At 45.0% G+C, this 27718-nt stretch overlaps 1 protein-coding gene across 1 annotated transcript in view; it reads left to right on the plus strand.

The window, feature by feature from the left end:
• The first annotated feature begins 1172 nt into the window (after nucleotides 1–1172).
• The window catches only part of PRX (periaxin), a 104281-nt gene continuing 77735 nt past the window's right edge, over nucleotides 1173–27718 (plus strand). Inside the window, exon 1 of the mRNA XM_068250778.1 lies at nucleotides 1173–1356. Within this exon, the coding sequence (XP_068106879.1) occupies nucleotides 1188–1356 (169 nt within the window). The 5' untranslated portion in view covers nucleotides 1173–1187. The remainder of the gene's footprint in view (nucleotides 1357–27718) is intronic.

A 27718-nucleotide genomic window follows, 5' to 3' on the forward strand; every position in this document is an offset into this window, starting at 1 on the left:
AAAAAATCATTTTTTTGCCAAAATTCATGTCTTTTTTGATGAATATAATAAAAAGTAAAAATCGCAGGAGCAATCAAATAGCATCAAAAGAAAGCTTTATTAGTGACAAGAAAAGGAGCCAAAATTCATTTAGGTGGTAGGTTGTATGAGCGAGCAATAAACCGTGAAAGCTGCAGTGGTCTGAATGGAAAAAAAGTGGCCGGTCCTTAAGGGGTAGAAAGCCCTAGGTCCTCAAGTGGTTAAAGGGTTTTGAAAGAGGGGTGTCCCCTGCATCTTGAGCGGTGAAGAGTGTGTATAATTGGGCTGCTCCTTCATCTTAATAGTCTCCAGCCCTGGCCAGTAACGCACAGAGAGAGAGGTCAGGGAGTTCAGCTTTTCAAAAAGAGTTAAATCTTGGTAGTGGAGCAAACAAAACTTAAACAAGGAACTCCCAAACTCTTCAGACGTTATAATACGTAAGTACCAATGACCCTTTCAACTTTTCTGCAGTAAAACCTTATCTCAGCTGTTTCTCACTGTTTAAGTGCTTCAGAAAACAGGACTGTATTGGACCCAGTGGGTCAATAGCTCAGAGAAGCTCTTTTGCATAGATAACTGAAGTTTTTTTTTTCACTCTTCCTGTACTGGAAAACAATGAGACTTTTCTTTGCTATTAATGTTCAATTTCTTAGCTGTACTACATATACAATTGCTTTGCTTTAATACAGATGAAAGCCGTATTTGAAAGGTAAAATCAAGTCTAAGCCTGAAATTCCACTTCAAAGCAAGTATTATTCGCATGGCTCTAACTTGCATCCTTATAGAAATAACTCTGCTTTCTAGCTTTGTAATGGCAGTGATGAGCTGTAATTACTGTATGATTAAGGCTGTTCGGTAAGTTTTTACATGCAGTTTCTATGCGGTGTACACACATTAGACCCCAGCCTCCGTCTCTGCATGTCCATTAGTACAGGCCTGTCTGTCGCTGCTTTTCCCTGACCTGTCCCCCATTTGTCCAGCGACAAGTAGATCAACTAGCTCTGCAGTTTTGCCCTGATGCCTGCCCCTTCTCCCTCTCCCCAAAAGCTTTAAATAAGGGATTTTGCCTTTGCTTTGTTAAACCCGGACCATGCTGGACAATGGTGGATGTTTGTGAGCAGCTTTTGTGAAATGCTGACAGGGCCGCTGTGCTAATCTACAGGGGTTATATGCCATTCTCTGTGTGCCTCCCGGCTTATGCTGTGCCCAGTGGCGAGTCTGCACTGGGATATACAGGAGCTGGGGAACGTTCCGACTTACAGGACTGGACAAGCTGTAAGATGTGCGACTGCTTTAATCAGCTATTTGGGGTTACCTGGTCTCCAACTTCTCCCTATGGTAAGTGAATGCACACACCTGGAAGTCTCTATGAAGTCTTAGAGGTCAGTGTGGAGGTAGCTTCATGGCTGTGTTCATCCTAATGCTAGGCTTCTGTTCACAGCAATATTAGTAAGCGAGTAAGAATTTATTTTACTGAAGTGTCGTAAACAGGTTTTAGTCAGGCTTTATTTGCTGGCTAACAGAGCTAAGTGCTGGCGTAAAGCTTTGTATGTGGTGATTAACCCTCCCACTGCGCACCTTGTTAGCTTGCTGTCATTTCCTTGAGGATTTGGCATTTTGTCTTATTGTTGTGTTGGGTGCATCGCTTGAAAGGTCTGCAGGTGCTGAGAGGAATTCCCCAGGTAAGTCTGCTTCATTCATTGCTCTATATGTTCTGATGTGGTGGAATTGAGTAGAGATGACACTGTGCAGAGGCACCTGGCCTTCACATATTCCATACTGTCATGTTACAGTACCTGGGTACTAGGTTTGTTTCCAAGCCAGGGCATTATCTAGATGAGGGCTGTGAAGCCTCTCAGTGTATGTGTGAGTTCCACTGGATGCAGCAGTTTTCCTCTCTTAACTCATTAGCGTGGGGGTGGAAGAGGGTTGATGGAAAAGACTATGCCATCACCCCTCTTCCACCACCAGGTGGCGCTGTAACACAGATATTGTCTGTTGGATCACAATCACGTCATATCATGTGATCGTAACCAAGTAGATATGTCTGTATTACATCGCTGCCGCGGTGTTAGAAGAGACACTGGCGTGGCGTTGTAACATTGACATGGTCTCTTGCATCCCGATTACGTCGTATCATGTGATCGGAACTGAGAAGACATGTCGGCGTTGCATCGTCGCCGTGGTGGTGGAAGAGCGGAGATAGAAGAGATTCTGGTTGTTCCATCACCCCTCTTCCACCACCAGGTGGCGCTGTAACACAGACATTGTCTGTTGGATCACAATCACGTCATATCATGTGATCGTAACCAAGTAGATATGTCTGTATTACATCGCTGCCGCGGTGTTGGAAGAGACACTGGCGTTGTAACATTGACATGGTCTCCTGCATCCCGATTACGCCATATCATGTGATCGTAACCAAGAAGATATGTCTGCATTACATCGCTGCCGCGGTGTTGGAAGAGACACTGGCGTGGCGTTGTAACATTGACATGGTCTCCTGCATCCCGATTACGTCGTATCATGTGATCGGAACCGAGAAGACATGTCGGAGTTGCATAGTCGCCGTGGTGGTGGAAGAGCGGAGATAGAAGAGATTCTGGTTGTTCCATCACCCCTCTTCCACCACTGGGTGGCGCTGTAACACTAACATGGTCTCCTCGATTCTGATCACATGTCATGTGATTGAACCGAAAAGACATGTCGGGGTTACATATCCGCCGTTGTGGTGGAAGAGGGGTGATAGAAAAGATTATGGCATCACCCCTCTTCCACCACCGGGTGGAGCTGTAAAGTTGACATGGTCTCCTGGATCCCGATCACATGTCATATCATGTGATCGGAACTGAGAAGACATGTCAATGTTACATCGCTGCAGCAGAGGAGGAGAGAAGAAGTCTATACAGCAGTCCGGACTGGTAACTATAAAAGCCTTCAGCCGCCCACTCTGCATACCCTGCAAGCCTGCCAGGCTGGGGGCGACACACTTCCCCAGTGGCAGGTAAAATTCGGCCCCCAGTTTTACTTTATTTGGCTGCTAAAGGGTTAAGTCACCCTTACATTACTTAGTTTTCCATTCATCGATTTAATTTTTTGGGCGATCAACTAGTGGCCCACAAACTGCAAATGAGATCCTAGGTGAATCGCCTTCACTAAGCGAGCTGAACAATGTTGTGCCTCCATGCTCTGAAACCAAAAATCAATTCTGTGTGGATTGAAATCGTGAACAGAAGCCAATTTCTTTCCATCAATCAACAGAATGGAAAAGCTCTGAAGGACTTTTTTCATAGCTAGATAAATACATTTATAATAATAGAAACCAACTTTTTGAAGTGAACCTGCTACAAAGCGAGATCCTACTAACACCTTTAGTATCTCGTTATTAAATATCTATTTCTTTGCACATGGCAGTCCCTTGCTCCTGCGTACACATTATAGGGGAGGGCCTTGACTGATTCGCCCCCATCCCCCTGCTTTTCCAGTAGGATGTTCTGCCCCCTTCTGCCCAAAGACTGAATGACAGACAGGCAGTCTCTTCTATGAAGGTGAATGGTGGAAGTGGGACTTGCTGCCCTCTTGTGTAGCAGGAGATCAGGTTCCAGAGTGATAGTCTATGCATAAACAATCTATGTAAAGGATCTGGAGGGATAGATTACTCCTGCTACAGATTCAGGAACAATAGTTTTACCTTTAAACACGACACAATGCCTGGCAGAAAAGTCTATTTAAACTCAGTTTTCAATAGGAAAACTGTTGTTTTTAGCAATTTTTCAAAATATATTTTGGTAGGAACTGTGTTAGGGCTCTTTTCCACTAGGAAACACGTTCCCATACGCAATCGTGTTTCCATCTATTTACACTACCCACAATTCCGTTTAGTATTATCCATTGGGTACAAGCACAAACACATGAAAATTGTGCAGACTCGTGATTACGATTCTGGGGGAAACGAATCACATTAGTGGAAAAACCGCACCGTGATTTAAGTGTTAGGCGTGGTGCTGTTGCGGTCAGCAAAATGGGCGCGATCTGATGATCGGATCATGCCTAGTGGAAAAGAGCCCTTAGCATGGTTTTGGCTTATTCTTAAATATTATTGGACGTATTTGTAGATGCCTCAAGCTACAGGACCAGGTTTGTAGCATTAGTTTGTTACTTTTTGTGGCATGACAGGTTCACGTTGATTAGCATTTTAAGTCCCATTATAAGAGTGCTGGGAATCCTTGTATTTATAAATACTGACTAACCTTATGACTGACGTCTTGGTGTTTGCTTGTTCATCTTTTCTCGTGACACATAAATACCCTAAAGCACATGGTGTGACCAATCCCAAACATCTGAGTGTGTCCAAGGATGTTTAATGGTATGTTGGAAAACGTCTTGCCCAGAGCTCAATCTTTTCAGCCTGAAAGATGCAGAAATGAACATGGTGTGAACTGGTGGAGACACTCTGAGGTAATGGCATTCAGAGATTGCGTTTAAAAAAAACGGCCAAATATTGTAGCCTTCTGCAGGTCTGTGGTAGGCCTAAGGCTAGGTTCACAGTGGTGCATTGTGGCAGAACGGCCACATTGTAATGTGTTTGCCACAGTGCAATGTACCACCTATGCGACATTCACAGTATGGCAGGTGCAGTACATCCCATCAGTTACCACCTATTCCTAAAAACAAATGTTTGGCTAATTCATAGTGGTAGCAATGAGAAGCTTGAAGCACGCTATGCTTTGTAAGGTTGTAAAATTGAATAAAACATTTTGATTAAAAAAAAAATAAGCTGTGATGACGTCATCGCACACACAGCCAACCATACATAATCACAAGTGTGCACAGGGTACACACATTAAATTAAGGCAATGCCAAGGCAGCCGCTGAAGACCACCTCAGACAAGTACAAGGTCCACAGACAGGAAACTGGCCATGACATCACACAGTGGGAGGGGTTTCGCCACAATATCGGCCACACAGACCTCCCCTGACGATTCAAGAAAAGATAAATATTTCTCATTGGAGTGGGGGTATCGATTACTGATTGGGATGAAGTTCAATCCGAGGTTAAAATTCTTCTTTAACGCAAAAAATGACTTCACCACACTATGGTATTTTGTCAGAAAAGTTTATAGGGTATACATATCAATTTGACAAGCAGCATACAAGAGAGGAACAGGAACTGGTGGGATACTATTTTTCAGAATCATGAGAAAACTAGGAACTAATGGATGACCGTAATTTCTACAGTGCCATCTAGTGTTCCCTTTGTGTATTCTCTCCAACCTCCACTCATAGGATAGAGCTGTTATTCTGTTTTAACAAACATTGAAGAATGATTCCACTTATGTCATAAAGTTTGCATTAATCATATAGCTTTTCCAATTAAATGAAATACAGAATGTTGAAAATTAATTTGCATAACAAGGCCAATCATATTGATTAGTAAAGTAAATGATTATAATGTGTGAAAGGTCCAACTGCACAGTTGTTGATTTGAAGTTCCATGCAGTTCAGCCTTTCACTTCTGTACGCTCATGCATGTTGTAGTTGACCAGTTGCAAGGATTTTCCTGATTGCTATACAACTATGCATTGAAGTAGTCAGGAATTATTTAGCCCATGTTCACAGTGGTGTAGTTTGCTTTGTAATATGGATTACCGCACTGCAATGCACCCCCATGCGACATTCAGAATACGGCGGTAGGGTTGCAGTATAACGGGTTGCAGTGCATTACTGCTAAATGTGTGCTAACAGTTGAAGGTGAAGTCAGTGGTTTCATTGACTACTTGTTTCACTGTACCCAACGCAATGCTGGGATAACATGTGGCACCACGAACACTATGACCAAAGTGAACAGGGCCTAAAAGTAATGTATAGAACTTTCAAAAAAAATGATCAGTGTACAAAGTCAAAGTAGAGATCTTCATGAACAGGGATAATGGGAGTCATTAAGGCGGCTCATTGGTTAGAATTCTTACCTTGTAGTGCTAAGGATCGGAGTTCTTTTTTAAATCCCAAAGGCGCTAACTCTGTGAACAGAGAAAAATGAACTGGTGAGATACTGTTTTGCAGCATCATGAGTAAACAAAGGTCTAATAGATAACAGTAATTTGTATAGTGCCACCTAGTGTGAACAGAGAAGTACTGTATTTTTCGGACTATAAGACGCTCCTCACCATAAGACGCACCTAGGTTTAGAGGACAAAAACTAGGGGAAATAAATATATACTAAACCTGGTGCATCCATGGCGAGAGGGGCATCTTGTGGATTATGTCCCCTTTGTACCTCTTGTCTCCCTGTGTCCACCTGTTCTTCTTGTGTCCTCCTCTATGCTCCTCTATGCTCCTTTGTGTCCTCCGTTTGTCCCCCAGTTTGTCCCCCAGTGTTCTCCTCTGCATGGGCACAGTACAGGGAGTCCTCAACATTGCGGTGTGTTGGCGCGTTGGAGGTTCGTATTGACAGGTGCTCACAACTTCATGCATTTGGACTATATGGTGCAGTGACTTTTTTCCCCTCTTTTGGGGGAGAAAAAGTGAGTCTTATAATCTAAAAAATACAGTAACTAAAAAAAACGTATACAGGAAGTATACTGTATGCACCTCTCGCCTAATCTGACTTGCCGGGCATTGGGATGCAGAGCGATGGAATTGGGGTGAGTAAAAAAACGACAGAAACGGAGGCTGCTATTTTGCAAAACGGACCTGTTTAAAACTCATTCCGATCTGCAACAGGACAAGTGTGGACCGCGCCGTTGAAAACCTTCTCTATTCCGAGATGATGAAGCCAACAAAGTCCAGCATAATTTTAGTTTGAAAACTGTCATCTGGTATCATTCTTGTCATTGTTACTCTGATAGGCTCTGTTCCCATCTATACTGGGCCCGCTTACCGCAATGGATCCCACGGATCTGTTGCAGGCTGACAAGTGTGACCGCTCCTGCTAAGAATTGTATGAAGCACATAAACAGTTAAGATTATAACATTTATGTCATGTTTGGATATGGGATTTTGCTTTAATACAATTTGTTGATAGGGCACAACATAGCATGCTGATGTCATTTCTATACATGTCATTGGGTGTGCCTCTTCCCCTCCAGCTGCTCTGTGTGCGTTTTGTGTTTCCTCCACCCTGTATACAGCTTGGGGGTCAGAACTGGTATGCCTGTTCAGTGGCTGCTTCTTCTTGTTATGGTGGTGCTTATGGAGCGGGGCTTACAGATCTGTGCTATAGAGTATGAAATGACTATCACCCCAGTGGGTATGATGTCACAGCTAAACATCTGCGGGGATTACCTGATGCTGGATATGTTTGCTTGCTGGTTGCTTGAGAAGTCACCAGCTTTAAAGGACCACGACCACAAAAATCATAACGTTTTAAATAAATGTAAATGCATACAAATACAAAGCACATTTCTAACAGAGTAAAATGACACACAAATTACTTTTCTCCAATATTGCTGTCACAGTAGGTAAGAGAAATCTGACAGAACCAACAGGTTTTGGACTGGCCCATCTCCTCAAGGAGAGTTCTCAGGGTTTTCCTTATTTGCAAAAGCACTTAGTGAATGGCACTTGCTCCATCCAATTGCCAAAGAAGTATGCAGATGGCAGGGAGGCTGGCCAGCATCTTTGTATAAATCCTTTTCAGGATTTGTCTTTACAAAGAATAAAGGCCGTGCTGAGAATCCCCCATGAATGAATGGACTAGCCCAAGATCTGTTAGTTCTGTTAGATTTCTACTACTTACTGTAAGTGGCAGCAACATCTTGTAGGAGAAAAGTAATTTATGCCTCATTTTACTCTGGAAGAAACGAACTTTGTATTTTTACGTGTTTACATATATTTTAAATTTTACAATTTTTTTTTTTTTTGCGATAGTGGACCTTAAAACACTAACCTCCCCCAGCAGATTAACTGTACAGCGGTGTGCAGCAGAAACTGTATACGCATCCTCCTGGTGCCGTCCTTTTAACTTCTTGTGCGGCATTCGCCATGTGACTTGATGCATGTCAGGTGACAACACGGAGTCGTAGGAGGACGCCGCACAGCAGCTGGGAGCTGCAAAAACTGGAAAGGACCGTGCCTGGAGGATGCATAAATAGTTTCTTCTGCACACCGCTGTATAAAGTTAGTTAGAAACTCTCCCATTGTGTGCAACAGGCTTGCCAGTTAGGTGAGACTGGATGCCTGAGTTAGCGTTTACCAGGACTCTACTGCATCTCTGTGTTTTAGTTACAAACAGATGTCAGTCAGTTATACACATCCAATCCTTGGTATGTCTGTACGTTTTTGTCCCACTGTAAAAATAAATTGCACATGTATGCGACATTACCTTCCAATATAGTAACCAAATGGACTGTCATTCAGAAGAGCAGTTCTGGTCTATAAGCTTAAAACCCTTCAGTGCTCGTGAAGTGAATTACATGATTCTTACCTGTTTAGTAGCATAATTTATTTTTATTCCTACAATAACTTGTCAACACAATTTAATTGTGTAGCAAACAAGTTTTCATTTAGATGGACTTTTACTTATCTAACTTGAGTTTCTGTAGGGGAAATTACAATTACCTTGAATGGTGAAGCCTGTGGCACTAAGGTGAGCTCTGCGACTGGGAGAGGTAGTGAGGAGCCGCTTTAAAGGATACCCGAAGTGACATGTTACATGATGATAGACATGTGTATGTGCAGTGCCTAGCACACAAATAACTATAAAACACTTTCCTAGCAGAAAATGGCTTCTGAGAGCAGGAAAGAGGTAAAAAGGGGAATTTCTTATCAGTGAGGGTCACACTGTAGTCACTTCCTGTCTGAGTCAGGACTGAGTCAGCCACTTACCTGATATTTAACTCTTTCAGGCAGAGAAAGAAAAAAGGAACACCGCGTAGTTATTTGTGCGCTAGGCACTGTACAAACGCGTCTATCTTATCATGTCACATGTCATTTCGGGTAACCTTTAAAAGCCTGACAGCAAATCTTGCACACGCTATAAAAGGTTTATTTCACATGAAAGAGGATTTTAGTACTTTTCCACTGTGTCCAAAATTAGAAGTTTAATAGTTGTGTAGGAATCTGCTTCTGCCACTGATATGTCCGAGTTCAGTAGATTAAACAACAACAAATCAGTGCGCAGTCCATTTTCACCACATTCCATTCCCAAGCAATATAAATTGTTGTTCAAACAAAAGTCCACACTGTGGAATGTATCTTGCAGGGTCGTAACTAGACTTTAATAGGGCTCACCTGCAAAAATGATAGAATGGGTCCCCCTTAGTTCCCAAACCCCATGAGGGTCACGTGATTGGGACCCAGGAATGGCAGTACTTGTGCTGTGAAGCAGCGTCTAGAAGCAAGAAAAAAAATAGATGCTCCCGCTACACTCTACTCTGCATGGTGGGAGGAGGAGCAGGGACGGTTTTTGTGAATGAATTAGGTTTTTTTGCTTATTGGCTGCCCTTGCAGTTGGGGTGAGGGAGGAGGAGCCCCCAAAGCCACCGGGCCCCCCCCCCCTGCAATGGCAGGGGTTGCATGGGTGATTGTTAAGCCCATGGTATCTTGGTATTTGGCACTTTCTCACTCCATCTGATCAAAGTTCTGCACTTTAACATCTCCTCCGCACCAATAGATCAGAGCACACTAACCAGATTCTGTGACTATACAAAATGATCACATGCAGGGCCGTGCAGAGGGTCCTTAAGTGGGGGGTGCTCAAATTTAAAAAAGGGGTCTGGCAATGGCTTCCCCCCGCATGCCCCTCCCCCCCTCCTCATTTCTGGCTAGGGGGGTATTGATTGTCATGCTGCTGAATGCAGATGATGGGTACCATGTGGGTTCTGGGTGCTGGCACAGGGTGTCATGTGGATTCTGGCTGTATGGGTGTGTATCAACCATCATGTATGTGTTGATTTCAGGTACTCAGTCCCTTTTGAGTTCTGGGTGCAAGTACTGGATGTCATATGTGAGTGCTTGGTGTGGGTGTTGGGCACCAAGTGGAGGCTTAGTGCAACTGGAACTACTGCAGATGAAACATGTGGGTGTTGGGTGCAGGTACTGGGTATCACATAGGTGCAAATACTTTGTGCCATGCCTGCACTGGGTGCTAGCTCTGGGTGGGTGTTGTGTGTCACGTGGGTTCTGAGTGCAGGTACTTCGGGTGCTAGTACTGGTTATGTGAGTGGGTGCCATGTGGAGGCTGTGTGCAGGTGTGAGTAGTGAGTGACACGTCAGAGCTGGGTGCAAGTACTGTGCCATGTAGTTGTGAGTACTGGGTGCCAGCTATAGGGTGAAGGGGTGCAGGTATTGGGTGTCATGTGGCTGTTTGATGCAAGTAGTAAGTGCCATATTGAGGCCGGATGTGAGTATTGGGTGCAGGGTGCTTGGTGCAAGTACTGGGTGCTTGCTATAGTGGGGATTACTGGTTGAGTGTAATGTGGGTGCTGAATATTGGTGGGATTGCTGTGGGTGCAGGGGGTGGGAGGTCACTGTGGGTACTGCTATGAATGGCATAGTTGCTGCTAGGGGAGGTCGAGGTCAGTGTGGTTGATGGGGGAAGGGTAGGTCACTGTGGGTGCTGGGGGGAGAAGTAACTGTGGGTACTGTGGAAAGTAGAGGTCAGTATGGGTGCTGGAGGAAAGGGAGTAGGTCACTGTGGGTCCTTTGGGGGAGATCACTGTGGGTCTCGGGAGGCAGAGGTCAGTGTGGGTGCTGGGGGAAGGGTAGGCCACTGTGGGTGCTGGGAGAAGTCAGTGTGGTTACTGGAGGAAGGAGTGGATGCTGGGTGTTGGGAGAAGCCACTGTGGGCGCTGGCAATGGGAGAGGTCACTGTAGGTGCTGCTTTTGGGATGGGAGGTCCCTGTGGATGCTGCAGGGGACAGGAGGTTAGCCACTGGGGGAGGGAAAAATCACTGTGGGTGCTGGGGGAGGGATAGGTCAGTGTGGGTGCTAGGGTAGGCAGGATCACTGCTAGAGCTTGGGAGGGAGAGGTCACTGTGGGTGCTAGGTGGAGGGAGAGGTCACTGTGGGTGCTGGGGGAGGGAGAGGTCACTATGAGTCCTAGGTGGAGGGAGAGGTCACTGTGGGTGCTGGGTAAGGGAAAGGTCACTGTGGGTGCTAGGTGGAGGGAGAGGTCACTGTGCGTGCTGGGAAGGGAGAGGTCACTGTGGGTGCTGGGGAAGGGAGAGATCACTGTGAGTCCTAGGTGGAGGGAGAGGTCACTGTGGGTCCTGGGGGAGGGAGAGGTCACTGTGGGTGCTGGGGAGGGAGAGATCACTGTGGGTGCTAGGTGGAGGGAGAGGTCACTGTGGGTGCTAGATGGAGGGAGAGGTCACTGTGGGTGCTGGGGGAGGGAGAGGTCACTATGGGTCCTAGGTGGAGGGAGAGGTCACTGTGGGTGCTAGATGGAGGGAGAGGTCACTGTGGGTGCTGGGGGAGGGAGAGGTCACTATGGGTCCCAGGTGGAGGGAGAGGTCACTGTGGGTGCTAGGTGGAGGAAGAGGTCACTGTGGCTGCTGGGTAAGATAGAGGTCACTGTGGGTGCTAGGTGGAGGGAGAGGTCTCTATGGGTGCTAGATGGAGGGAGAGGTCCCTGTGGGTGCTGGGGAGGGAGAGGTCAGTATGGGTCCTAGGTGGAGGGAGAGGTCACTGTGAGTGCTAGGGAAGGGAGTGGTCACTGGGTACTAGGTGGAGGGAGAGGTCACTATGGGTGCTGGGGGAGGTAGAGGTCAGTATGGGTCCTAGGTGGAGGGAGAGGTTAGTATGCCACACTAGGATTCCTGTCTGGGCCTCTTCACTTGAAAGTGTCCCAGGCAGGGGCGGAGCTTCCAACGGGTGGGCGGGGCTTATCGCGGTCGGGGGCGGAGCTTATTTTGCACGGCGAGAGGGGCCTTTTTTGAAGATTTTAAAAAGGGGGGTGCCTGGGCACCCAGAGCACCCCCCTGTGCACGTGCCTGATCACATGCGCTTGCGTTCCCTCCTTGCCTGTCTGGTCTCTATTGGGCTCCGTCCACATTATCTTCTTCCAGTGAATATCAGCATGTAAAAAACATATGGGACGACAAACAGTGTAGTACCGTTCTAGAATGTAAATCCTCCATTTACAACAATTTAAAGCTCAAAACAATCCAATGTATGTCCATGACAGGCACAGGGACGGCTCAAGACCAAGTTGCGCCTGGGGCAAGGTCAGGTTTTGGCGCCTAAAGGTCAGGTTTTGGCGCCTAAACTGCCATTCATTTTGCCGCCTTTTTAAGAATTCAACAAACTGCGCCTGGGGCAAGATACCCGCTTGCCCCCCCCTAGATCCGTCCCTGGACAGGCATACAGAAAAGCGCAGGTACCGAAGGTAAATGGAGATTGCCTCTCGCATAATGGCTCCACGTCAATCGGCTGTCGGCGTACCTCTCTGCTCACTCCCCTGCTCTCGGCTCACTCGCCTTAGCAATCCCTGATCTGTCTCATCCACGTGACTTTCTCAGAGGTTCAAAGGTCACAGGTCTCCAGTTCAGTGGATTGGTGTTTTTTTTTTTATTTGGTATCTGGGGGATTGTAGTAGTGAGTTGTGTCACATCAGTTGCCATTTTCCTTATGTCCAGTGTCCTTTTGATTAGCAGATTTTTACTTTGCCAGTTCAGGGTGAATACATATCTTAATTGCAACTATTGTTGGCCAATGGACTTTTAATGTGTTGTTGAGTTATTTTGTATGCATATTTGCAACAGTGCAATATCTTAACTTAGCTTTTTAATTGTTGTATTGGGCATGGGAAAATAGTTGGCCTGACGTGTGTCAGGAATATTGACAACTGATCAAAAGGGACATTCAGTTCTAATGAGCTTTTGAACAATGTAAGATCCACCACTTTGATCCAAAAACTAAAAGGCAGCCTATGGAGTGCAAATGCCACAGTTCCTCTTCTACCTGCAAATTCCGCATCCACCCCAAAGTCCATGAAATGGCAAGAAATTCTCACTAATCACTACTTGCCAAATGGACGATGCATTATGAGTGACTACTACAGCTTGATGAAAAATGTAAATTAAGCTTGTACAACGGACAAGGAAACATCATCTGCATATGGAGGAAAAAAAAAAATTTCTCATCTATTTAGGAAGGGGTTCTTTACAGTAAGAGAAAAATGTGGAATATTTTACCACAGGAAGTAGTTATAACAAATTCTATATCTCATATAAGAGGTTTGGATGCTTTCCTTGCATTGAAGGACATTTGCAGCTATAATTAGCACGTAATTCTCAGCAGAGTTGATTCAGAGATTTTATCTGACTGCCACCTGGAGTCGGGAAGGATTTTTTTCCCTTAAAGTGTACCTGTAGGGATTAAAAGAGCTTCAAGAGGGGGAAGCCTCTGAATCCTAGTGAGGCTTTCCCCATCCTCTTCAGCCTCTGGTATCCAGCACTGGCAGCCCCCTGAAAATCAGTGAGCATCCAGTAGGGGCTTCAGCATACAACAATATACACACTCTATGCTCCTGCGAAGTGCAATACAAGCGTCCCCTCAAGCTCTGGCGGAAATAGCTGAGACCAATCGGGTCTACTGCACTGGCCCAAGTCGCCTTCTCACGTCAGCTGTTGTGATAGGTGCTAGAAATGATGATGTTGGCTTCAGATTGCTGAATCACCCACCCTATTTTTTTTTCTTCCTTTTCTCCTAGACCTAAAATATATTTATCTGCACTGGGAACAATATAGCAGGAGTAGTAAGGCTACATACACACTATAGATTACTGTCACCCAGCAGGGTTCAGGACTTGATCCCTTTGACAGATGCAGTACCGATGCTTTGTTAGCCTTCAGGCTGTTGCTGTGAGATGGGCGGAGGGGCAACCAGTGGCTTCCCATGGGGTGAGGGGGAGAACAATGCGCTCAGGAGTCGTTTGGGCGTTTTTCCTGTAGGTGCCATCAGGCCTCTGCAATCTGCATGAGAGATATATGCTGGATTCTCGGCTAAGTCAATGTTTATTGGCTGTGCTGGCCTATTTTAACCTGGCCCATGTATGTAACTTAAAGGGAACAGAGGTGAGGACATATGGAGGCTGACATACAGGTGAAACTCGAAAAATTAGAATATCGTGCAAATGTACATTAAGGCCTGGTGCACACCAAAAACCGCTAGCAAAAATGCTAGCACATTTTGAAACGCTTTTTCTTATTTTTCTGTAGCGTTTCAGCTAGCATTTTGCGGTTTTGGTGTAGTAGATTTCATATATTGTTACAGTAAAGCTGTTACTGAACAGCTTCTGTAACAAAAACGCCGGCAAATCCGATCTGAACAGGCGTTTTTCAGAGCGGTTTGCGTTTTTCCTATACTTAACATTGAGGCAGAAACGCATCCGCAATCCAAAAAATGCCTCACCCCGGGAGTATGCGTTTCTGCAAAACGCCTCCTGCTCTGGTGTGAACCACCCCATTGAGATACATTGACCAAGCGTATCCGCAGCCGCAAGCGGCTGCAGAAACGCTGAAAAAGCCAATCGGTGTGCACCAGCCCTTATTTCAGTATTTCAACTTAAAAGGTGAAACTAATATATGAAATAGGAACCCTTTGCTGGTGTTTTGGATTAATTGGCTGATTAGAGTCTGACGCTTTGAGCCTAGAATATTGAACCTTTTCACAATATTCTAATGGTCAATGAATTTGATTTTGAGTTTTTCATTAGCTGTAAGCCATAATCATTACAATTATAACAAATAATGGCTTTAAATATCTCACTTTGCATGCATTGAGTCTATTTCATATATTAGCTTCACCTTTTAGGTTGAATTGCTGAAATAAATGGACTTTTCATCTCTATTTCTTTTTACACAATACACATTGCCTGGCTGTCCTGCTGATTCTCTGCCTCTGATACTTTAAGCCTTAGACCCGGAACAAGCCTGCAGATCAGGTTTTTCTGACAAAAATCTGATGATTATCTGCATGCTTGTTTCAGGTGTGTAATTTAGACCCTACTGACCAGAAAGATCAGCAGGGCTGCCAGGCAGCTAGTATTGTTTAAAAGGAAATAAATATGGCAGCCTCCATTTACCTCTGTTCAGAAAGAGAATGGACAATACAGAGTTCTGATGGTGGGAGACTGCAAAAGAGATAAGCTGCTATTTGACTTATCAGCTCCGTGTCCACCAATAACTAAATTATCTGTTTTGGGTACATCAACCATTTACAGCGAAGTAAATCTGCCGCCCATGAAAAGCTGTGAGTTTGAAATCTTATAATATTAACCACCCTGGCGTTCTATTAAGATCGCCAGGGCAGCTGCGGGAGGGTTTTTTTTTAATAAAAAAAAAACGATTTCATGCAGCCAACTGAAAGTTGGCTGCATGAAAGCCCACTAGAGGGCGCTCCTAACCCATATTTCTGATCGCCTACGGCGATCCGCAGTAACAAGGAAGGCCGCAATGAGCGGCCTTCCTTGTTTCGTTTTGCTCGTCGCCATGGCGACGAGCGGAGTGACGTCATGGACGTCAGCCGACGTCCTGACGTCAGCCGCCTCCGATCCAGCCCTCAGCGCTGGCCGGAACTGTTTGTTCCGGCTGCGCAGGGCTCGGGCGGCTGGGGGGACCCTCTTTCGCCGCTGCACGCGGCGGATCGCCGCGCTGCGGCGGCGATCGGGCAGCACACGCGGCTGGCAAAGTGCCGGCTGCGTGTGCTGCTTTTTACAGCGAGCAAATCGGCCCAGCAGGGCCTGAGCGGCAGCCACCGGCGGTGATGGACGAGCTGAGCTCGTCCATACCGCTAAGGTGGTTAAAAGTTACACTGTGGTAGCCTTTAAGTACATAAACTTTTGGAGTTCTGCTATTTCCAGCTGTTTGTTTCCTGTTATGGTTTCATGGCAAAACAAATCTGACTGAGGCAAACCGTTTAGTATAGGATAACACAGAAATCTATACATTAACCTTTTAAAGCAGCAGGGTCAGCCATACTATTCCAGGAAAAAAAACATACTGTACATAAGTAGATAACTACTTGTTCTATTTACATAACCTGTATTGTACTGCCCAAGTTTTGATTTCAGTGAATTTTAAATAGTAAATGAAGAGAATTATGTTCCTGACATTGACCATCTAGTTTCCCTCTGACTGTAGCCATTCCTGATGTCATTTCCTCCCTACACTTTTTTTTTTCCTTCTCGAATTTGCTCTGTCATAGCTAGCTTGCTTTGTAAACATGTGAGCACAAGCATGGATGAAGTTTCAGCAACTTCACACTGAACTGCTCTCAGCCAATCAGCGATGAGCAGAAATGTGGGAGGGGTGACGACAAGCTTCCTTCTCGTTGGCAATGTACCAAATAGAGCCAGGCTGACAGATGAGATTTATTACAACAGAAACATGTCAGATTCAATTGGAGTGCTTGCAATGCAGGGTAAGGTTCCAGGCTGCATAGTGAACACAGTGCAGTGGGTTAATGGAATTTCATTTTGTGGCTGACTATCTCAAACACCTTTGTTGAGAAATGAAATAAAAAACCTTCTGTTCAGCTCTACAAATACTAGAATTACTGTCAATATTATGTCAAACTGTACCTTAATTCTAAGCATCAAAACACCCAGCCCTTTCACCAAAACTCCTACACATCCAGACAGCGGCATAGCTAATGAGCTGTGGGCCCTGATGCAAGTTTTACATTGGGCCCCCCCAAGCACTCTATACATAATAAATTATACGGTGCACCAAAACCTGCCAATGGCAACTACAGTGTCAGAGGTGCAAGAAGGGGATGTGGAGCAGGACCAATAGAGAGGTAATACTACAGTTGAGGGAGTGCCCTTCGGGGCCCCGATGCAGTCGCAACCTCTGCAACCCCTATTGCTACTCCCCTGCATCCAGACTGTGGAAAAGACTCCATAATGGTCCCACAACTGGAGGTCAGAACTAGACCGCTTCCCTGTGATGGCCAGCACATACTCAGAAAAAGGCAAATAATATTGTTATTGTTTGTCACAATTCTATAGCTGTGATTATGATAACTGGTAATTACTGGGTTTCATTTTCCAATTCCCCATATCGCCTCAGTTCTGATACCAAAAATCTTAGACCAGGGGTGTCAAACTCAAATACAAAGTGGGCTGAAATTGTACACTGGTATCTAGTTGTGGGCCAACCTCATTGTCCATTGGCCACGTTATTAAAGCGGACCCAAACCAAACATTTTTTTTTAATTCAAAATATTTAGTTGCACCACTCTGACATATGCAAAGATAAATAAACACTCCTTCAAGCCTATGAGCATTTCAGTGCCTGCTTTTCACCATTCTTTTTTCATAAATAGGGTTATACAGGTGGCAGCCATTAGCAATTCCTCCTTTGCTGGACACCATCTACTCCACCAGTTTGCCGGATTCTGTCCCGGCAATTTGAAAGGAAGGGAGGGGTTTCTCCAATAAATGTAAAATATTTTATATTTGTCATCATGCAGCTGAAAAAAAGGCTGCTATTTATTATTATAATTTAGAAAGTAGATTTCATTTCTGAAATTTTGTTTTTTTAATTTGGGTCCACTTTAAGTTCCTTGATGTCTAATGGCCCCCCTCCAACCCCTATACAGTTCCCTGATGTCTAGTGGTCTTCCCTCCCCTATACAGTTCCATAGTGTTTAGTGCTTTCCCCAACCTCCCCATACGTGTTCTAGCACTTGACCTCCAATATACCTTCCCTGCTAGTCTAGAGTGGGCCAAACATAATGCAAAGTGGAGAAACCACTTAAGGGCCAAATTTTATGGCTCTGAGGGACAGATTTGGCCCACGGGCCAGAGTTTGACATGCATGCTTTAGACTGTTCTGTGGCTCTAAAGGTCTCTGAAAGTAATTTCCTGTTGAATAACCTTCTGCTGCTTTTCTATATGTAACACATTTTTCTTCTGAAATCTATATTAGATAACAATATTAGCAGATAAGGTATATTCACCAAGCCTCATAAAATGTGTCCACACCTTGTGCTTGTTGGATGGCCACGTTGGTTCCCTACTACTAACCTCCATCTATCATGTTCTTATTGACAGTAAGTCGCTTCAAAGATGAGCATTAACATTAAGTAACCTGGATTTCTGAGCTGCGCCAGGACCAACAGCAATCATAACACCTAAGTACCGCCATCGTCCATGGCATTCCAATCAATTTTCAAATACATTTCTGCCAATTTCTGATTTAAACTGCATGCCGTAAGCCAGTAAAATGATCACTACAACCTCTAGATTCTTGATCAGGTAGATTATCGTTTGCCGATTGGGTCAAGTTCAAATACATTTCTAGAAATAAGAAAAATGTCCTTACAGATACTGTAGTTGTTGCTTACTCCCTCATCCTACGGAATAATATGAAATGTTTTGCTTCATAACATCTCCAGTGTAAATATACAGTCCACTAATGCCAGGCTCCAGATTTTTGGTCAGGAGGGAACCCGGCATTGCAGGCTATGTGCTTAGAATGATTGTGTCTCAGAGACCCACTCCCACATTTTAAAGTGAACCCGAGGTGAGAGGTATATGGAGGCTGACATGTTAATTTCCGTTAAAATAATACACTTTGCCTGGCTATCCTGCTGATCCTCTGCTTCTAATACTTTAAGCTACAGACCCTGAACAAGCATGCAGATCAGATGTCTATGACAAATCTGACAAGATTACCTGCATGCTTGTTTCAGATGTGGGATTTAGACCCTACTGACCAGAAAGATCAGTAGGACTGCCAGGCAAATGTTATTGTTTTAAAAGGAAATACATATGGCAGTTTCCATAGGTCTCACATCTCGGGTTCCTTTTAAGGTCAGCGGCGATATCTGAGGAGAAGATGAAGTATTGCTTTTGTTATGACTTGTTTTGTTTTTAAATCAACTTATGACAAGTTAGAACTCATGAACACTGTTTATGCATCTGCCACGCACTGTAAGATGATTGCATTCCTGGTGACCTCATAGGTCGTGATATGAATTATAGTGAGAATTGCTGAGATAGTGGATTTAGGCGTTTATTTGCATTCACCCATTGCAAGAACTCCAATACAGCCTGAATTTATCAACATAAGGTTATTTATGTGGTTGCTGACAATTATGACCCAAATGCGGGCTGCAAACTAATTCTGCCTGTTCAGTAAGCCAGCAGTGCAGCACCTATTCAGTAAGGAGACCTTGGGCAAGACTCCCTAACACTGCTACTGCCTATAGAGCATGCCCCAGTGGCTGCAGCTCTGGCGCTTTGAGTCCACCAGGAGAAAATCTCGATATACGGTAAATGTTCTGTGCCTTGTCTACAAGCAGACAATTCAAATAAAAAAGCTCATGTTTACTGGACCATAAATGTCCCCAATATTATCCAGTGTTCTTTCGCTTTTGTAAATCAACCCATTTTCCATTCTGTTATCAGAAGGTTCGTTATTGCCCCGGTTCAGGTTTTAGTAGATGACCGCTCCACTAGGCCTTGTGTTCCAGCAGAGGCAGAGCTAGGGCTCTCAGCACCCAGCCCCCGTGGAGACACGTGGGGTTGCAACGGCCATGCTGTGAGCCCTTAGTGCTGCGCCTGGGGACAAATGTCCCCCCTTGCCCACCCAGAGCTACGCCTCAGTGTTCCAGGCATTGCCAAGCTTCCAAGGCTACAGGTACAGTGGTGCTGACTGTGCATGCCAAGGGTATAAGTAGGAGTGATGGGGTGCCATAGGCACAGGACAGTCTCTGTGCATGTGACATAAACAGTCGCCTACAATGCTACCTAGTAGGAATGATGGAATAATGCCACACTTCCTGCTTTCACTTACCTATTGCCAATAGAATCTTCCCATCTTTAGAATCTGCCTGTCATACAGTAGGTGTATCTGCCTATCACTAGAGTAACTTTGGAAAATCTTGCCATCATCAGGATAAATACCTGCCTGGCGTGTATCAAAAAAGGGCGCGTGGAAAAAAGGGTGCGGGGTATAGCCGAAATTTTAAGTTTTAATGCAAAACCATATTTTTCTTTTAAGGGGTTGTAAACGAAAATTTAGTGCTAAATAGGTTAAATAAATGGAAATGAAATGGCAAAATACCGTCTATAACCACAAACGAATTCTGAAAAGAAACGTCAAATATCGTCTATTACAAAAACGATATTTACACCTGTATTAAGCATAGCAATGCAATGGTAGGTTTTACAGATATTTTACTGTAATTATACCAAACTGTAGGCTCACACAGATCTCTCCCTAACCCCTAGACCCCTCTTTGTTTAAATATATATAATTTAAAATGTATATATTACATATATTGTGCTGTAACTATACCTAACCTTACTCTCACACAGAGCCCTCCCTGTACCTATCCCTAACCCCTAGACCCCCCTGGTGGTGCCTAACCCTAAGACCCCCTGGTGGTGCCTAACCCTAAGACCCCCCTGGTGGTGCCTAACCCTAAGACCCCCCTGGTGGTGCCTAACCCTAAGGCCCCCCCCCCTGGTGGTGCCTAACCCTAAGACCCCCCTGGTGGTGCCTAACCCTAAGACCCCCCTGGTGGTGCCTAACCCTAAGACCCCCCCCCCCCAGTTGGTGCCTAACCCTAAGACCCCCCCTGGTAATGCCTAAACCTAACCATCCCCACCGCACAAACACCTTAAACACATATAAACAATAATATATTTAATCCTTAAAATACTTCTCTACAAATAACATGAATAAAATTATTTATATATTTGTAATAGAATAAATAGCTTTAAAATAGCCTTAAAATCACGTATACATTAATATTATAAATAGAGAAAAGTATATATTAATATATACAATACAATAGATAGCCTTACAAGCATTAGAAATCTTAAAATAACAGTAACATTAAAAGCGATATTTTAGTAACTACAATCAACGCATTATAAGTGTAAAAACAACCTTAAAATAACAGTAATATTAAAAGTGATATTTTAGTAACTATAATCAACGCATTATAAGTGTAAAAACAAAGTTAATACCAAAAGCGATGTATTTCGAATACAATAAGGTTGAAAATGGTATTTACGCATTATACATATGAAAACAAATTTTTAAATGATCAAAGAAGTGTAAACGAAAATGTAGTTGTTATACTTTTGTAAGCGAAATTTTTAAACTAACAAGTAAAAACTGATATAAGCGAAATTTAAAAACGAAAAAATAAGTATAACACAAACTCAAAACGAACTTCTAAACGATTTGTTATAAACGTTATTCTGTAAACGAAAACTTTTGTTAACACTATCCCTGTAACCGCTATTTCTCGGACGCCCTTTTTTCCTGTCGGGCGCCGAATAGCCGATATTTTGCATTGCAGTCTATGGCGGCGCCCTTTTTGTCCACCATCCCTGTGCGTCCTTTTTTTCTAGCACCACCTGCCTGTTGGTGGAATCCGTATCTTGTTGCTATCTTCATGTCATTGATATCTGCTTGCTATAATCAATACCTGCATGTTTATAATACCTGACAGTCATTGTAATAGCTGTCATTGGTAATATTTTCTTGCTATTGTTATTACCTGTATCTCATTGATATCTGTGTCAGATAAAGGAAAGAAGAGGTAGGTGTAGAGTCCAGAATCCTGACTTGATGAAGACACACTGGTGTGTCAAAATGCGTTGTCATTATCACCTGGCACACGGAGCTTGCCTGGACTCGAGACCTACCACCTAACCTTGATAATGCCCCCACTGGTCTATTGCACTTTGCAAACTGAATTGAACCTATTGCACCATAGGCGGGCTCTCTTCTGTCTTCTTTTTCTGTATAGACACCTGTCACATCCCACCACTGAGAGGGGAGGTCTGGACGCTACTTTTTCTCCTCTTATTGTCTGACACTGGCATTGGAGAACTGGTTCACTTTGGACATTATATCCTTTAAAGGATACTGCAGCCGAAAGGCTGCAGAGAGATAAAACCTGCATTGTGTAGGGAAAGAAAAGGACATACTCACCGCTCCCCTTGCTCCCTGCCGTCGGGTCCTGCTCGTCAGCCACAGCTCCCGGTACTGGCCGACTCTCCTGACCCCTGACCCGGACATACTGCGCCGCACATGCGCAGTATGTCCTGTAATCTTCGCTTCTGGCGTCGCATCATGACGCCAGAAGTACGGACACTCCCCCGCCTCCTGCGTGTGCGCTCCAGTGGCTCCACTATAAAGCTAGCATGTAGCTTTATAGTGGAGCCGCTGGAGCGCACATGCAGGAGGCGGGGGAGTGGCCGTACTTCTGGCGTCATGATGCGATGCCAGAAGCGAAGATTACAGGACATACTGCGCATGTGCGGCGCAGTATGTCCGGGTCAGGGGTCAGGAGAGTCGGCCAGTACCGGGAGCTGTGGCTGACGAGCGGAACCCGACGGCAGGGAGCAAGGGGAGCGGGGAGTATGTCCTTTTCTTTCCCTACACAATGCAGGTTTTATCTCTCTGCAGCCTTTCGGCTGCAGTATCCTTTAAGCCCTGTCTACACGGGGAGATGTTGTGGCGATCCGGCAGCTCGATTAGCCGCCAGATCGCCTCCTCCGCGTCCCCCGGATTCGATTCCCCGCCGGCGCCGCTTATCTTCCGCTCGATTCCCTGCCATTGTCCCCTCGTGAGAAACGAGCAGGGAATCGGCGGTGAGGAGATCCGTCCTGTCGGATCTTATCAATCGAGCCGCATCAGCGGCTCGATTGATAAGGAACATCGCGGCCGCATCTACGCGTGTAGATGCGGCTTTAGTCCTGGTTGTAACGCAGAGCGCACATATATTTGTCTATCTCATTGATATCTGCCTGTCATTAGTATGACATGTTTATCATGTTCAGTGATTAAACTGCAACTGTATAGAAGTTGTTCAATGTGTTTCTTATGATAAGCAAGAGGAATACCAATGATCATTGGAGGCAGGAGATACAGTAAGAAAGCATGATTATTAGGAATAACCGGCATGTCTGGTAATGTGACTGTTCATTTGTGAATCGGTATGCTGCATTTCCTCTGGGTCAAGCATGACTGGAAAAAAAACCATTATGACCTAAGAATGACTTCTAAGAACTGTGTCACTATAGGATCCTTGCCGTGTGTCATGTTTCCCAATAAGGTATAAAACTCCATGGGATTGAGGAATTAATGAGTGAAGTGCCATCATTCATACATGAAGGAATGTGCAGTTTGTGACTGTGCACACTTATTTATAATGACAGGGCTGGGCCATAACAAACTGCTGATGTGATTTTGTGTTTAGGAAGGAAAGGGTGGAGGACCCCAACGAAGAGGAAGTCAAGCCTAAAAAATGTGACCTTTCTAACCACGCGGGTTAGTATTCCTCGAATTCTAGAGCAGGTCCTTTCCGTGTCAGCGAGGGAGCTGGGGAATAAACACAGGAAATTGAAACTCACTGACAGAAGAATTAACTAGGATATGACATCACCGGAGAGCTACTCGACCAGGGATGGGCGGTGGGTGCTGGACTCATCTGCAGAATTGAGTGGAAATGGCACCAGTGTCTACTGTCAGTACGCACGCTATTTCTCTAGTCAAAGATGAGAGAGCTGATGTACGAAATTGTCTTGGTGGCTTCTCTTACCTTCTCCTTTTCTCTCCATCAACAAAATAACTTTTCAGCAAACGGGAAGCAAAAAAACCCCCTCTTCATCTATGGTTTTCTTTATGATCTTCTTTGTCGTCCCTGGTTATTTTTAGTCCTTTTTGCTTGCTAGGTGCTTGAAGGTATTGTATAGAACAGGCCTGGATTTACATCACAGGACCTTATAGGAACAGATGTCCTGGCACACTAGACTTCACCCTTCATGAACCTACAAACCACTGCCAAACCGCACCGCAAGTGTGCTGACTGGCCCAACCTCTCCCTTACTTCCCTTGCCCATCATAGGTAGGTACAGATGTCCCTTAGCATTAGGTAGCCAGAGGTACCCTCGGTAGTAGTTAGTGGTGCCTGCAACTGAAGGGAACTCACGTCAGTGGAATGCTGATAACCCTTCATTTATGTTCTGCTCGGGACTCTGCATAGAGAAGGAGTAAGGGATGCACTAGAGACGGGAGTGAGCAACCCTTCCATCACCAGGTGCTTGTAGGCACGTGCTTAAAGTGCCTTAAGGTAAATCTGGCCCTGGCATAGACTGTGGTGCTGCTACAGAGCCATGAACTTTAGTGCAAGTTTTACACTTTAGGTCCACAGAACTGTGCGTATAATAATCATAATACCAGTGGCGTAGCTAAGGAGCTGAGGGCCCTGATGCAAGTTTTACTATGGGGCCCCCCCATGCACTCTATACATAACAATTGATACGGCGCACCAAAACCTGCCAATGGCAACTACAGTGTCAGGGGTGCAAGAGGGGGATGGGGAACAGTGTGTTAATGATTACTACTATTCAAAGTATCTATAGAAGTGATTATTATGAGCACAGGGCCAATACAGAGCTAATACTGTAATTGAGGGAGGGCCCTTCGGGGCCCCTCCGGCCCAAGGGCCCCGATGCGGTCGCTACCTCTGCACCCCCTATTGCTACGCCCCTGCATAATACAGACCACCAAAACCAGCTTTCCAAGGATAACCACTGTGTGAGGGAGGTGTAAGCAGAAGTAAATGAATGATTTGTAAATTACCATTCTTCAAAGCACACTCAGAAGTGATAATTACCACCACAATGTCAACAGAGAAAGGATGATGCGACAGGAGGAGGGTCCCATAGGGGCCCTGGTGCAGTCTCAGCTGCTGCATCTGCTATTGCTGCACCGCTGTGTGTAGATAAGATGAAAAGAAAGCAAAGGCAACTCATAAGATATGTTTTCTGAATGAGTCGTTGCAAGCAGTGATGTTGGCCAATGTCCTCATGAAATGTGTTCTGTTACTGCCAGGGTCCCCTGTTACTGGTCTGATGAGCTTAAAGAAATCTTGTAGCGAATGGGCCTCTAATAATCTAAATCTTGCCTATTTAAGCTCACGTCCAGGCACAGATACTGATCCAAGTATACCTGCTGGTTGCTTACCAAGATGAGAGCACAAATGTTACCTGCAGCTAAATATACTTTGAAATGCAGTCCTGGTGTAAAGCTGCAACCACAGGCTGTGCTGGAGGAGCTGCTGCACTGCTTCATTATGCTGTTCAGGGTGCAAAGTGTCAGAACACAGACCAAGCTCACTCAGAAGACTGCAGTCTGTAGAGGTTCTGCTCAACCCTGTGGCCAGTAAATGGGCTTCTGGTTAAATTAAAAAAAATAATCATCATCAACTAAATCAGCTATATTAAAACAGAGATGAGAGATGCTTTTGTCAGCATGGGGCTAATTTATAAAAGCATAATAATGTAGTGATATTGATGCATTTTCTTAGTTTCTGTTACTGGAATTGATTAAATAACAAACACAGGATGCTTTACAGCTGTGTTCCTTTTCCGGCCCCCTTATTGCTTTCCTGTATAACTACGGAAAGGGATCTTTATAATACAGCTATAAGTGTTATCCCTGGCTGAACTGCCGTGCACAATATCACCACTCTGAAGGTGGTAATGCCAAATCAGCAGGAGAAATCACCACCCGATGCTTCCGTGTTGTAGTTACCACGGTGTTATCTTCAGGTTATCACTACTGTATCCAAGGCTGGATTTATACTTTTTGTGCCCCTAGGTCGTGTACTGTATCTTGTGGCTCCGCTTTCATGTGCAGCAGTGCCCCTCCCATTCCAGCCCCCTCTATGCGTTTCATCCATGCACTGCAGCCCCTCTATTTCATTAACAGTTCCCTTGGGCTTCAGTTTTCCCTTTTTTTTTTTTTTTTTTTTATGTGTTGCGTGCCCCGCGCAAGAGTAATTCGGGGATCGAACAATCCTCGAACCCTGAATTGGGTACAACTCCCTTCAAGTTGGTACAACTTTGAGGGGGAATAGTATTTAACGCCACCAAGGATTGGAGCGGCAGCAGGGTGAGCCCTCATTCGGCTCACCCGTGCCCAGCTCACCGGCAGCACCGTACTACAGTATGTACGCCTACCAGCTATCAGAGGAGGTGAGACCTGTCCACCAGTGGCTTTTCAGCCTTATCGATTGTTGGATTGAGTGAGTGCTCTCTTTGCCTTTCCTTAATGTCTTGTGTTAGTAACTGCCGTAAGTTACATCCATTTTGAAGGGACTCCGAGCAGTGCAGTAACTATGGAACGATGCATACCATTTTGAAGCTCTCTTTCTCCTCTTTCCATTGATATATAAACCGCCACCCTACGCCTTGTAGTTTTCGCGATCGAAATTCTGGCCGCCATCTTGGATGCCTTATTCAGCATTGTATTATGCAGGACGACACTTTCCCCAGTGTCGGCAGCGCCATTCAGTGCAATGCAATGAAATACAAGGAACCCAGGGGGATATAATTACAAACATCATGCCGGTAGGTGTGAGGATATTATTTAATTAGTTGTGGGTATGCTTAAAGGCATACCCACAGGCACTGCTCGGAGTCCCTTTAAGGCTTAGTGGTTTGTTGTTTCTGACTAATCTCCTGGCACAACTTGTTATTGCCCTGAAGAAGTAGGTTCAACCTGCAAAACGCATGGTCTTCCTTTATGTCACAAAAAATATTTTCCGTTAGTTGGTGTTCGACTGACTACTAGAAAGGTAGGCCAAGCTATTTATATTTAGTATTTTTTTTGCATTTTATTGTCCTCCATTTTCCTAGTTTTGAAACAAGTCCATGATTGGAGCATGTTTGGTATCTTTCAGTGAACTGCACATCGCTTCAGAGATAATGTAGAAATCTTCTTCCCGAGGCTATGGGAACACATTTAGTGAAGGTTGTTGTAGTTGGCCCTACGTGCCTCTCTGAGCAGTTGTGTGGCTGGGAACCATATGCACATATAATATATATTTAGAGAGTATACATCCTGGAGGGAAGTTAGCCCTCACTCCCAGTGCAGATAAGGCAGCAGGAAAGGACTGCGTCTCTTTGATAGAGAACATAGTTTGTACAGTGTCACAGATCGCGGCCCCCACCACACACATATACACACTACTGCTGCTTCCTGGCAGTCACTGAATACACACTTATTCAATCTCACAGCTATAGTCGCTCCACACAACCCTACACACAAAATAGCAGATTATGGTGACCATAAGTAGAAGCATAAGGCAAGTTTCATACTGAGGCATTGCATGGTATTAAGTTATAATGCAGCCAATACTTGAGTTCAAGAAAAGTGGGTGTGGCACTCCTAACAACCAGGAGGATTCCGTGGGTCGAGTTGCATTGGGTCAAAAAAACCCCGCACAGTAGGTCACTTGCACTTTCAAACACATACAGCCACTGACGTGTGCCTCGCAGATAATGGTAGGAAGGAAGCAATATATGTACTCACTGTAATCAAGAGACAGATTCGGGCACCATCCGTCATTCAGCTCATTTATTTGTGGACAGTTTGTGCAATACAAAGAGTCAGAATGAATATCACCTGATCCTCATGGCGAAACCGTGCGGGGTAAGATGGAGGTGGGTGCTTTGGGTTGTAGAAGGGTCGGCGACGGCCGTTTCGCGTCCACCAGGACGCTTGGTCACGCTGCGATCCACAAAATGGCCGCCGAGGCGCTTCCGGTATAAGACGGGGACAAGCCCTGCCCCTTCCGGCTGCGCGTCGGCGCCCGTGCTTGAAGGTGATTGGTCGACCAAAGAGGGAGCCCGGATCCCAGTTCGCATGTGTAGCCCGGTGACGCGAAAAAGGTGCGACCTACAGGTCGCACGGCTGACCAAAAACGTATAATTGTA

The sequence above is a fragment of the Hyperolius riggenbachi genome, chromosome 8 (assembly GCF_040937935.1).
Source record: "Hyperolius riggenbachi isolate aHypRig1 chromosome 8, aHypRig1.pri, whole genome shotgun sequence".
In the NCBI taxonomy this organism is placed as follows: domain Eukaryota; kingdom Metazoa; phylum Chordata; class Amphibia; order Anura; family Hyperoliidae; genus Hyperolius; species Hyperolius riggenbachi.